Source organism: Rattus rattus, chromosome 7 (assembly GCF_011064425.1).
Source record: "Rattus rattus isolate New Zealand chromosome 7, Rrattus_CSIRO_v1, whole genome shotgun sequence".
NCBI classification, from domain to species: Eukaryota; Metazoa; Chordata; class Mammalia; order Rodentia; family Muridae; genus Rattus; species Rattus rattus.
This window is the reverse complement of record NC_046160.1, coordinates 92,743,627-92,758,060: the sequence shown is the minus strand read 5'-3', so window position 1 is coordinate 92,758,060 and position 14,434 is coordinate 92,743,627. Positions and strand designations below refer to the sequence as shown.

The window sequence follows — 14,434 nt, the reverse complement described above, 5'->3', positions numbered from 1 at the left end:
GGGCTTTGGATTTTAAGCTCAAGTTCTATTTTATTGTTAATTATAAGAAAATGCATCAAGAGGTCAGAGACAGAAACTAACTGGCAAGTGTAAATAAGCAAAACTGCAGGCAGGTTGACGCTAGCATCAAAGTTAAAACCAGGAGCAAGGAGGGGGAGGGGCCACAGTTACAGTAAAGCTGATGTAAAGCTGACAGCGTCTGCAACTAATGCCTCATCCAACGTGCTTTTATCCAGGCTCGGCAACTGCCCTGCCAATCCTTTTATAAGGTAGCACTCAGTAAATGTGCCGGATTAATCCTGGTTTTAAATCAATCTCTCTAATAGTAGCTTTGGGAATAAACAATTATATGACATTACAGCAAATAACAGTTTCTGAGAATGGAAAGAGAACATACCATTTAATATTTTTATAATGATAAATGGCACTTTCTTTGAGAGGGAACTAAGTAATGTGAAATAAAATTGCGCATTCACATGTCTGAAAGGCTATTATATAAAAGATGGAGGCAGCTTATTTTAGAAGAAATAGATTTGGCTTAGCATTATAGAAATACACCCTGACTGTAATAATAATAATAATAACATATAAGAAGAAAATGTGCTGCCTCATAAAAAAGATTTTTCCTACTAAAATAAAACAAAACCATGGTGACTAGTTGCAAAAGATTTTCCTTAACTTTCTCAATGAGTGAAAGACTGGTCTAGGTAACATTAGGTGTGGTGGTGCACACCTTTAATCCCAGCACTTGGGAGGCAGAGACAGGTGATCTCTGAGTTAGAGGCCAGCCTGATCTACAGAGATAGTTCCAGGACAGCCAGCGCCTCACAGAGAACCTCTGTACTCAAAAAAAAAAAAAAAACAAAACAAAACAAAAAAAAAACCCAAAACAAACAAATAAATAACTCCCTCCAAAACCAGCCCCCAAAACATTCTGAGCTTATAAGAATATTGAAAATTATTTAAACTGTTTTCTCTTATAATATGAAGCATAAAGGGAGAAAGTGATTTGAACACTGCAATAAGAAACTGTTATGGGTCATACTGATTTTCTTTTCAATTTTTTTGGGAGATACACACATACATTAATATATATATACATACATTCATACATACACACACATGCAGACAGATGATGTGATAAAGAAAATAGATGATTTTCAATTAACTAATGTGTTCCTATCAAATTTTGATATAGTTTAAAATAAAACATTTTTATTTGTATTTTGAACATATCTGTATGGTACCTGCTATATACTAAAGGTTGAAATGTTATAACAAAAACATATGTGTCTGTGTCTTTTTACACTGTATAAAGATGTGTCTCTGTCTTTCTCACTTGCCCAAAGCACCTTTCTGTAGCAGCTAATCGTTAACTGCTCGACGCTCCAGATGGGTCGCATGCGCGCACCTGCCCAAGAGCTATTTGGATTCATGAATGAAAGACACACATGCATGTGTGCGCACATGCACACACACATCACACACTGCCAGACTGTCTTGACCTGCCAGCTACTCAAGTAATAACATGGAGACATTTTATTAATTTTGAATGCTTCTGACCTTAGCTTAGCCTTGTTCCCAACTTGCTCTTAAACTAATCTATGTGCATGTTGAGTGTGGAGACCTTAAATTGATGTACATTGTCTCCATCCATTGCTCTCACTCTTTATATGGAGGAAGGGTCTCTCAGTTAAACCCAGAGTTCACCAATTGCCTAGGCTAGACCCTATATCTGAAGAGACCAGACACTTCAGAAACCAGACCCAGAGACCCCTGAGTGGGAACTGATCTCAGTGTCCTTTCTCTGATGACTAGCTTTCATGGTAACTGAGGCATTATGTAATGTTACGAAGGAGGGAAGCAGCCAACAGTCCTAATTAGCTATGACACCTATGAACCACATCAATGGCCAGCATAGCACGATAACCCTAAGGGTTGGGTAGTGGCACACATACCTTGGCAGTAACCAACAGCTCTCTAATTGGACTTAAAACCACCCAACAAGAGACAAACCATGCCTGGTATTAGAAACCTAGTTAGTTACTAGGTGCTAGTAAAGTCATGGCTATTGGAGGAGAACCTACAACTGTTAATTTACTAAACCATCATAATCCCTAACAATTTATAAATCCTTGTCCTTATACCTACAAATAAATCTAGTCTTCACCTCTCATCAAGGAATCTTCTCTTGGCAACAGATAGAGATCATTACAGAAAACCAAAACCAATCAAAAGGCAGAGTTGTCCCAAAGGATACAACTACACAATACTTGCACACTTAAGGCTCAGGGAACATTGTGGAAGGGGATGGGCAAGACAAGATGGTGACCCAGAACACAAAGGAATTTGCTGTGAGACTGTGTCTTTGAGTAGTCATGCATGCATTAACAGTTAATGAAAAAAGGCCATGAATTTGAAGGAGAACAGAACAGAGATAGATTGGAGGGTTTGGAGGGAAGAAAGGAAGAGAAAAATGTAGTTATAATCTCAGCTTTCCCCCCTCAAACTTCAAAGTGCTCAGAAAGCAAATGAATTTTAATTTTAAAGTACTTAATATAAAAACAGATGGACAACATCTGCTAATTAGGTTTTTGTTTTGTTTTAAGATGAATAAAGATGGCCAATGAAGTCCTAGGTCTTGTGGATTAAAGAATGAATGCAGTTAATAAATACCCAAACAACGAAAGCAGCGTGGGGGCATTTACTAATTCTTCGAAGAGCAAGGATCAGTGCAGGCATTTTCTGGGCATTAGTTCATATGCTGCAGAACACATGTGCTATATATACATGGCTGTTATTTCCCTCTACTTCAGCTCCATGAGGTATTTTGGCAGTATACAGTTATAAAGAGGAAAAGAAAACAAGGCCAAGATTTGAAGCCAATAAGCTAATGCAGACAGCATTTAAAAAATTAAGAAAATACTAGGTGTGGAGGTGCATTCCTTTAATCTCAGCAGTTTGGAGATAGCTAGGTAGATCACTGTGAGTTTGAGGCTAGCCTAGTCTACACAGGGAGATCTAGCCCAGTCACAGCTACATAGTAAGACCTTGTCAAAAAAATTAAGAAAAATGAATGAAATAGTGATAATATTATTGACTGAATTAAAATATATTGATTAAAATGAGTATAAATACATATATACGTATATGAAATATATGAGTGAAACATAATAATCAGACCTTGTTGAGGGTCTTTAGGAAAGTTTGTGAGGTTAGTGTAGTGTCAGGTCCAAAAAAACCCAGGACAAATGGCTTCCTGTGGTGCCTGTTAGTACAGCAAAGCTCCTGCTAGCCTCCAGGCTCTCTCAGTTCCTCCTCACCCTGCCCACTACCCTAAACATCTCCAGCTCATCAGCATCTGTTCCTCCAGCTTCTCATTCCCTTATGACTCTGCCATTCCAGCCATTCGGTCTTTGCTCAGTCAGTCTGTCTGTCTGTCTTCTTCTTTTGTCCTCCTCTTGCTATCCATCTCCTTCTCTCTTGGCCTGGCCTATCTGCTGGCCATGTTTAGTTTGCTACTTTGTCTTCCTCATCTGGACCCTTCCAGACGCTCCTTGGCTGTGCTCACCCTCATATCTACAGTAAAACCCTTCCTAGAGATAACTCCTTGAAGAAACAAAATATTAAGGCTTAAGGATGCAGAAAGGCAACTGTAAGACCCACTAAAGAAGTCTCCATTAAAAATGAGAAGACTATCTTTTAATTAAATGCATGTTTATTAAAGTATGAAGAATTCTTCGTTAATGAGAAAAATGAAGAGTTTTTTAATAAATGAGAAAAAAAAATCTGGCGACCAAAATTTAATACTATATTTTGAGCAGAAGAGAGTTCACTTCATAAGAAGTAGGCAGTTTATAAATAACCAATTAAACTGAACTCTAAACTCTCCCAGTTGATTAGAAAAGTCCCACTTTAAGAGCATTAGGGAAGCACTAAGGAGTTAAGCCTGTTTGGCTCACAGATTGGAAGCTGTAAGGCCCTGGGCTTTGCCCGAGTAATCAATGTACTATTAAGTCTATCTTGATAATTTTTGCGAAATGTGCCAGTTTTATAAGAACCCAATTTGCTATCTCAGTATTTGTTAATCTTCCACTTCGTGCTTTAATGTGAAGAGGCAACTTTACAATTTGGCAGCTGCAAGGCTGAATCTAAATGCAGTCTAAGACAAAGCCAAGTAACTCAGCGGGATTTGAGTGGGGCTGGCTTCTAAGAAGCCTTCTTCTCCAGAAGGGGAAACATTTTACTTAATTACAGGAAGGAATTCAAGTCTTGAAATGTTACAAGGTCCAAGTCAGTGCTTGAGAAGCTATGCTACTGAGTTGTGTCTTAAGCTGAGGTACAAACAGTATAAGAGTTAAAAACAGTTTTTGGAATGAAATGAACCCAATTAATACCGAACTTTATTTTTTAAATTAAAAGTGATTTTATTTCATGTGTGAGTGTTTTGCTTGTGTGTGTGTATGTCCGGAGAGAGCTTTGGATCCTCTGGGATTGGAGTTATAGACTGTCCTAAGTCTCCATGTGAGTGCTAGGAACCAAATCTGGGCCCTCAGAATGAGTACTCTTAACAACTGAGCCAATTCTGCAGCTTTGAATGTAATTTAATTTAATTAAGGTTGCATGGAAAATGAAGACAGTATAGGAAAAGATGGCTGGATTGTCTGGTCTAAGAGATGTGCCCTCACCAATTGCTATGGACATAGTGACTATCAACACATACTTTGTCTGATTAATCAAGAAGATTACTATTATTTGTTGTGAATGTACATACACTGACTCAATATAACAAATTCTTTACTTACTATGTTTAGGTTATACATGATAGTAATTTTATGGGGAAACAATAAAGAAAACATAAAAGTTGAAAACTCACATATGTCCAGATGGCCAATATTTTAACTAAGTGTTGGCCACAACTCTGTATTTTCTGGCATGGATGGCACTCAGTAACTCATGCTGTCTAGTAGGACACACAGGCTGATTGGTTAGTGAACCAGATGGTTCTCATCTGTTTATTTTTAAGCTTGACTACTTTCATATTCAAGGAAGGGAAGACAGGATTTTGGAGCCAATGATGTTACTGAATGAGGACGAAAGCTGTAGGAAGGGAGAGCCTTAGGAAAACTTGCCTTAGGAGAACGGACACAGGAAGAAAGGCTTCAAAAGCCAAGGAAGCATAGATCACAAATGGCAGGACATAAAACTGTGCTAAAGAGGCCTAACAGCTGCTTTATTACTTACTTTTTGGTTTTTTGCAACAAACTTTGTGAAGTCTTTTCTGTGAAGTCCTTGCTGTCCTGGAAACCAGGCTGGCCTCAAATAAGCCTGCCTCTAGTTCCTAAATTCTGGTATTAAAGATTAAAAGCCATTGCCTGGCTAAACATACTATTTTAATAAAGTATTGTTTAAGTGAAGATGAATCAACACAATAACAGTGGTACATGTGACAGCCTTTACCATTTCTCTTGATTTCTTTTTAATATCTGAAATGTTTGGAAGTTATTTTTATTATTAGGCTGTAACTCCTCAGTGCATTTTAATAACAATTTACTTAAAACTTACAGTTGGATGCACTGAATTTACTACATTGTTGCTACTTTCTGTAACCCAGGGACCAGCAGCTTAGGGTAAACATACAAATTTGTTAGTGTTAGGTCCAAAAGGATCTCTCCTCCCCCAAATTTTGGTGCTCACTCCCCTCTACCAAAGGATCCAGTTCCTCCTCACTGTCAGAAGGGACAAATGGTTATCAGTGGTGCCTATAAGCATACCAAAGCACATGTGGGCCTCCAGGTATCTAGTTCTTCTCACCTCCTCCCTTACCCTAAACTTCTCCGGCCCCACCCCCAGCTTCTCATTCTTTTAGCTCTACTATTTCAGCTATGCTCTCTCTCTTCTCTCTTTTGTCTTCCTCTCTTAGTCCTTTCTCTTGCCCCCCTCTCTTGGTTCTTTCTTTCTCATCTTCTCTTGCTCACCCCTCCCACCCCCCATTGGCCAAGATTGGTCTGTTAGTCATGTTCAGTCCACTACTTTCTCTCCCAGCTCTGGGTTCTTCCAGATGAACCTAGCTATATACTTTCCCTCCCTCCCATTTATCTATAATTAAGACATTCATTCCCCTTAACCATACTTTGGACCATCCTCACTTTATACAGTTAGAAAGATGAAGTCTTAGTCCACTCCTGCTGATTCATAAGTGTGGTTTTCATTAAGATCAGGTAGCTTATGTCCAGATACAGTGAATGCTTCCTGGTGACTGACTAAGCAATGAGTAAGCTGTAGCACTCTTAATTTCAGACTCCCTCAGACATTAGCTTACCTGATACACTGAAGTCAAATTATTTTTCTAAAATAATGACTTATTATAGCATTTCTGTTTTTTTTTTTAAAGGTTCAAATTCAACTGATTTTGGGCAGTTCTAATCCCAAATAAAAGGCCAAACATATGTATACTCTTTGTACCCTAACCTTTTGTTCTAATCAGTCTATGCTTCCTATTTGGAATAACACATCATTTTTTTTCTATCTAGATACTACTAATTCTTCAAATTCTTAGACTTTATAAAATTTGTTCTGATCACCTAAGCTTAGAGTTGCTAGTTCTTCTGACATATTTTCATGTTTTCAAAATTATAGCAAAAAATTGTGCATTATTAACCTCAAGAAATTTAGATTTCATTTCTGCCGCTGTACTAACTAGTTTTATAATGTTAGATAAATTCCTTAACATTGCTGGGTTTCAAAATTAGACTTTTTTTTAAGGAAAAAAAGACAAACCAAAACCTTAGAAACTCCAATGTATTATGTTCCTTACAGTTTGAGCAAAATATAGAAAATATATTTAAGGGGTTGGGGATTTAGCTCAGTGCTAGAGTGCTTGCCTAGCAAGCGCAAGGCCCTGGGTTCGGTCCCCAGCTCCGGGGAAAAAAAAAGAAAAGAAAAGAAAAGAAAATATATTTAAATTTAGACTTATTGTTTCTAGAACACTTAAAAATACAGTTAACTGTCAGGTATTTGAAGCCCTCCTCTTATAATTCTCACTGACGTATTAACTCACTTTCTTCTTTTAAACAAAAGGTCTACAAGTCATAGGTAAATGTTACAGGCTACAGAAACGGCCCCACAGTTAGAGGCACTGGCTGCTCTTTCAGATCCGGGCTTGGTTCCTAGCACCCACAAGGCAGCTCCCAACTGCCTATAACTTCAGCCCTAGGGATCCAATGTCCTCTTTGGCCTCTATAGCACTAGGTACACATGCTGTATAGATATACGTGCAGGCAAAATTCCCATACAGACATTAAACAAACAAATAAATGACCAGCAAACTTCAGCTCAAATTGGTTTAAACAGTTATAACACTTACTCTTCTAGTTCATATTGACTGAAAAAAACACGGTAAATGACAATAACAAAAGCTACAAGGTATAATCATACAGAAACTAAAAGCCACACTCAGGACTTTTCAGATGACAGGAATACAAGGATTACTTTCTACCCTTATCTGTCAGAGCTTAGCATGGTTCTGTGCTTGAAAACATTCCTGAGCCATTTCTCACCCAGACTCCTCCCATGACTACTTGTTTCCTTGCAGAGTTTCTCACAGAGGCTTCTGTATAACAATATTTGCTCTCATTAGAAAAGGGAATACATAGCAAAAAGAATGAAGAGGCAACCCACACAAATCAACAGCTGTACAGTGATGTACCTTGTTTCCCTTGCTAAATTCCCAGTACACATTTTCATTAGAAAAGCAGTAAATTCTTTTCTCCCACATTCCACCTCTGAGTTCTAAACCATTCATTTTGAGCTTCTAAAGAAGCTCTACAGCACTCTAAGACTGAAAATGTCTTTATTAGCAGAATTCAAACAACAACCCTGGTCTCAGTTTTACATATGGTATTGCTACCAAATAAAAGGCTATACACTAGAAAGTGGTGCATTTCTCTGAATTGCCCAATACACTGGCTTTATAGTTTGTTGTTCACTAAAATTTCAAAGTATGCTTTGAGGTTAAATTTAAAATCAACCTTACAACATCATCAGGAAATGTCTATCACAAATTAATTAAGAACTTTACATCAGTGTTAGATCACAGACTCTCTAGCTGTCTCCCCTCTCCCTCAGCTCTCTCTGGGCACAGGGTTGATAAAGCATGCTGTATGTTCTTGCAGTTTCCTTCCCTCTTGCAGCTAGAAACACCCTTGAATGATAACTTTACTTTCAGTGCCTTGTGACTTCTGGCATGTAGGCTAGGTTACCAAGATATGGAATTTACCCTCCCACCCTGAAAATTCCCTTCGCTCCTGGATCTGGAAGGAATGAAAGTGTCCTGGAGGGCCTTGATGTTATCTCTTCTAATTGCTCTCCCACTTCAGGATCTCATCACTCTCGAGTCCAGTCTGTAAGTCTCTTAACAAAGGACAATTCAGTCCTTTTCCACAAACCTGTTTTTTAAAATGTTATATTTACTAGTACACCAACACACGAGTATTTTAAAGGTGTCTTGACACTTATAGTAAGATAATGTCAGTAATATTGTTTACCAAGTACCTAAGTATCTTAAAAAGAAAAAAGAAAAAGAAATAAAAAAACAAAGAAAGATTCCCCCCCAAACCAAACCAAAACCAAAACAGACAAACAAACAAAAAAACCAATAAGACAAAAAAACCCAAAACCTGGCTGCAGTGGCCAAGACCCTTGGTAATTATTAGTTTGCCTGTGCTACATAACACGTATGTACACACATGTATGTACATTATATACCCCATGAAAAGTATCAAACAAACCAACACGGAAAGTGTAGAAAGGAAGTGAGAATGCACAGAATTATGGGTCAGAACAGTGCAGCTTAGGGCGAGGATATATAACAATATAATATAATAATATGACTAGTAACTAAAAAGTTCCCGTACCTCTACATGTCATAAAGAATTCATAATTGCACTTGAAGGCAGGTCCAGCACCATTGTTTGGTGGGAACTAAGACTTTTTCTGCTGGTTTTGTTTCTTGTTTATTTTATCTCTGTGTTTTTAAAACTCCTAAATCCATCCTACCTTTTCTCAGAAGTTTCTGTGTGTGTTCTTTAAAGTTGAGTCTATGTCAATATTGGTTTTAGGTGCTTGACATTTATATTAAAAGATTACTGATTATGTCTAAATTCAAAGAATTGGGTATTTTTTCCACTTTCTTTCTAGGGGTGAGTCTCTGATACTAGGTGACTTACACAGTGGTTATCAGTGATAGGCTTCTTTAATTAGTCAGGTGAACACAAGAGTAAGGATTTTAAAAAGGAATGAAGTTTACAGACATATCAAACAATCTCAGGAAAAAAGAACTTTAAAAAGTTACCCATATGATATTGATGTTCAAGATGTGGATTGTGGCCACTTCCCATGTAGGATGGGTTAATAATGTTACTAGAACATATTTTGTGAACTGAGGGCAGTGCCTCTTCAAAAGCACTCATCTTAAAGGAAGGCTCAATGCATAATGAGCTTTCTGCAGTGGTAAGGCAGTGATAAATGAGACACAGGAGACAGATACATGTATCCTCCACTCCAGTGATCTTGTTTTATCTTTACTAGGTTGATGCTTAATTATTACTACAAGCAGTGACACTTCTAGAGAACAGGAATTTGTACCTGATAAAAAGGGCTAAGTAGCAGTGTTGCTTGGCAGTGGGATGCTCAGAAAACAGACTTTTTTTTTTAAAATGATGAGATATACCTTTGGAAACTTGGCAAATCTAAAGATCTGAACTGACTTGGTGGGTAGGGGCAATACATTCTTAAACATGAGCAGGTACAGTTAATGCATCTCTTTTGAGTTAAATAGGTGAAGCTGGAAGAAATTTGGGTTATACAAACATTCAAAATTAAAATACAAGCCCATGGAAAACAACTGTGCTTAAATGTCAAAGAATCAGGTAATACTGGATTTGATAGCTTTTCTTAGGCTTCTTATCTGTGTTTCCAATCTCTGTCTTGAAATAAAAGTGTGAGCAGCAATGGCATCATCACCCTATTCACCAGGATAAAGTTAATTGCACTGACGTATAAAAAAAAATCTCAATTTAACACACCACAGCAACGTGAAATATTTCTCCTTTTATAATACCTATTACAAAATATTTACTACTATTTAGTTTCTGCACCTCTAGAATCCTTATGCTTCTGAAGAATGGAACCAATGAATACCATGTTGTCCAATCTGTCTCTTTAGCACCAATTCCACCTACCCCAGTAATCTAAACATTCATATTTCAGAATAACTTACTTGTCTCCTACAATTCCCAAGTTGATTGTTGGGTAACCATGTTCCTGAATTGTTGCTAGAAGTGTTGATCGATTGCTGTCCCGAATCTTTCCTGGTAAGAGGTCATCTTCAGGATTTAGTAGCTACAATGTGAAAAGACAAAACACTAATTATTTACTTAGGTAATGTTGCTATTATATTATAATGGAGGAAATTAGATGTGAATTAGTTTAGAATCTGGTTATCTATGGCAGTATCCAGCATGTAGAATTATGCTCAATGAATCTTTGAATAAATATTGTAAGTAAAGGAGAATGGTAGCTGAATAGGGGGCCAGATTTCACACTAGCTTTGGCTATAATTTGGCAATAGTGTCAGGAAGAAACTGAGTTTTCCTAGAAACTGATGATTATAAAACTCTTAATTTAGTCTGGACTACTATCTTCCAGTTCATCTTAAAATAATCTTCTGCATATTTTCTCTGCATGAATGTCTGTGCTTGTGTTCCTGGTGCCCACGGAAGCCAGAAGATAGCCCTGGATTCCCTGAACTGGATTTACAGCTGTTTGTGAGCTGCTGTGTGGGTTCTGGGAGTCAGATCTTGGTCCACAGAAAGAGCAGCCAGTGCTCATAACTACTGAGCTACTTCTCTAGCTCTCATCCAATTTATCTGACAATGAGAATATCAAGTTTGAAAAGAAAAACCATTTGCTTTTTTTCTTTCAAGTTTTCTGAAGTGGAGTCAACAGTATTAAAGGAAAACTTCTTTGGAAGAAACCTATTTCGTGTCTGAGACACAAACTTAAACAAAGAAAACAGACATATTCTGTTGTCTGTCTGTCTGTCTTCTGTCTGTCTGTCTCCATCCCCATCCCCATCTACGTTCCATTTCTGAGTTAATATCTACTGGTGGTGTCAAGAGCAACAACAACAACAACAACAACAAACCAGAAGAAAACTTACTTTAAGTTAGGATGTTTTAATAAGAGTGAGCTAAGTCAGTATAGTAGGACAAACTTTGGATTCAGACTAAATACAAATTACCTAAACTCTTGGCTCCAAAGCTTGTTGCTTTCCTATCTACCATTTAAATTCATATCCCCCATTTTTTTTTTTTGGTATTGTCAATTGTACTAACTTCTTAGCTTTCAATATTCAACTTTTTTTTTTTTTTTTTATTAACTTGAGTATTTCTTATGTACATTTGGCAAACATCCCTTCCTCCCCTCCTTCCTTATGGGTGTTCCCCTCCCCACCCTCCCCATTGCGCCCTCCCCCGACAGTCTAGTTCACTGGGGGTTCAGTCTTAGCAGGACCCAGGGCTTCTCCTTCCACTGGTGCTCTTACTAGGATATTCATTGCTACCTATGAGGTCAGAGTCCAGGGTCAGCCCATGTATAGTCTTTAGGTAGTGGCTTAGTCCCTGGAAGCTCTGGTTGCTTGGCATTGTTGTACATATGGGTCTCAAGCCCCTTCAAGCTCTTCAGTTCATTCTCTGATTCCTTCAGCAGGCGTCCCGTTCTCAGTTCAGTGGTTTGCTGCTGGCATTCGCCTCTGTATTTGCTGTATTCTGGCTGTGTCTCTCAGGTTGATCTACATCCGGCTCCTGTCGGTCTGCACTTCTTTGCTTCATCCATCTTGTCTAATTGGGTGGCTCTATATGTATGGGCCACATGTGGGGCAGGCTCTGAATGGGTGTTCCTTCAGTCTCTGTTTTAATCTTTGCCTCTCTCTTCCCTGCCAAGGGTATTCTTGTTCCCCTTTTAAAGAAGGGTGAAGCCTTCACATTTTGATCATCCGTCTTGAGTTTCATTTGTTCTAGGCCACTAGGGTAATTCAAGCATTTGGGCTAATAGCCACTTATCAGTGAGTGCATACCATGTATGTCTTTCTGTGATTGGGTTAGCTCACTCAGAATGATATTTTCAGTTCCAACCATTTGCCTCACGAATTTCATAAAGTCGTTGTTTTTGATAGCTGAGTAATATTCCATTGTGTAGATGTACCACATTTTCTGTATCCATTCCTCTGTTGAAGGGCATCTGGGTTCTTTCCAGCTTCTGGCTATTATAAATAAGGCTGCGATGAACATAGTGGAGCACGTGTCTTTTTTATATGTTGGGGCATCTTTTGGGTATATGCCCAAGAGAGGTATAGCTGGATCCTCAGGCAGTTCAATGTCCAATTTTCTGAGAAACCTCAGACTGATTTCCAGAATGGTTGTACCAGTCTGCAACCCCACCAACAATGGAGGAGTGTTCCTCTTTCTCCGCATCCTCGCCAGCATTTGCTGTCACCTGAGTTTTTGATCTTAGCCATTCTCACTGGTGTGAGGTGAAATCTCAGGGTTGTTTTGATTTGCATTTCCCTTATGCCTAACGATGTTGAACATTTCTTTAGGTGTTTCTCAGCCATTCGGCATTCCTCAGCTGTGAATTCTTTGTTTAGCTCTGAACCCCATTTTTAATAGGGTTATTTGTCTCCCTCTTGGTCTAACTTTTTTGAGTTCTTTGTATATTTTGGATATAAGGCCTCTATCTGTTGTAGGATTGGTAAAGATCTTTTCCCAATCTGTTGGTTGCCGTTTGTCCTGACCACAGTGTCCTTTGCCTTACAGAAGCTTTGTAGTTTTATGAGATCCCATTTGTCGATTCTTGATCTTAGAGCATAAGCCATTGGTGTTTTGTTCAGGAAATTTTTTTCCAGTGCCCATGTGTTCCAGATGCTTCCCTAGTTTTTCTTCTATTAGTTTGAGTGTGTCTGGTTTGATGTGGAGGTCCTTGATCCACTTGGACTTAAGCTTTGTACAGGGGTGATAAGCATGGATCGATCTGCATTCTTCTACATGTTGACCTCCAGTTGAACCAGCACCATTTGCTGAAAATGCTATTTTTTTTCCATTGGATGGTTTGGCTCCTTTGTCAAAAATCAAGTGACCATAGGTGTGTGGGTTCATTTCTGGGTCTTCAATTCTATTCCATTGGTCTATCTGTCTGTCTCTGTACCAATACCATGCAGTTTTTATTACAATTGCTCTGTAATACTGCTTGAGTTCAGGGATAGCTTGATTCCCCAGAAGTCCTTTTTATTGTTGAGCATAGTTTTAGCTATCCTGGGTTTTTGTTATTCAGATGAATTTGCAAATTGTTCTGTCTAACTCTTTGAAGAATTGGATTGGTATTTTGATGGGGATTGCATTGAATCTGTAGATCGCTTTTTGGCAGAATGGCCATTTTACTATATTAATCCTGCCAATCCATGAGCATGGAGATCTTTCCATCTTCTGAGGTCTTCTTCAATTTCTTTCTTCAGAGTCTTGAAGTTCTTGTTGTACAAATCTTTTACTTGCTTGGTTAAAAGTCACACCGAGGTACTTTATATTATTTGGGTCTATTATGAAGGGTGTAGTTTTTTCCCTAATTTCTTTCTCGGCTTGTTTCTCTTTTGTGTAGAGGAAGGCTACTGATTTATTTGAGTTAATTTTATACCCAGCCACTTTGCTGAAGTTGTTTATCAGCTTTAGTAGTTCTCTGGTGGAACTTTTGGGATCACTTAAATATACTATCATATCATCTGCAAATAGTGATATTTTGACTTCTTCTTTTCGATCTGTATCCCCTTGACCTCCTTTTGTTGTCTGATTGCTCTGGCTAGAACTTCAAGAACTATATTGAATAAGTAGGGAGAGAGTGGGCAGCCTTGTCTAGTCCCTGATTTTAGTGGGATTGCTTCAAGTTTCTCTCCATTTAGTTTAATGTTAGCCACTGGTTTGCTGTATATGGCTTTTACTATGTTTAGGTATGGGCCTTGGATTCCTATTCTTTCCAGGACTTTTATCATGAAGGGGTGTTGAATTTTGTCAAATGCTTTCTCAGCATCTAATGAAATGATCATGTGGTTTTGTTCTTTCAGTTTGTTTATATAATGGATCACGTTGATGGTTTTCCGTATATTAAACCATCCCTGCATGCCTGGGATGAAGCCTACTTGATCATGGTGGATGATTGTTTTGATGTGCTCTTGGATTGGTTTGCCAGAATTTTTGTTGAGTATTTTTGCGTCGATGTTCATAAGGGAAATTGGTCTGAAGTTCTCTTTCTTTGTTGGGTCTTTGTGTGGTTTAGGTATAAGAGTAATTGTGGCTTCATAGAAGGAGTTCGGTAGTGCTCCATCTGT

At 38.2% G+C, this 14,434-nt stretch overlaps 1 protein-coding gene across 1 annotated transcript in view; it reads right to left on the bottom strand.

The window, feature by feature from the left end:
* Positions 1–14,434, bottom strand: part of Gphn (gephyrin) — a 289,114-nt gene that overhangs the window by 37,606 nt on the left and 237,074 nt on the right. Inside the window, exon 17 of the mRNA XM_032907990.1 lies at positions 10,280–10,401. Within this exon, the coding sequence (XP_032763881.1) occupies positions 10,280–10,401 (122 nt within the window). The remainder of the gene's footprint in view (positions 1–10,279; positions 10,402–14,434) is intronic.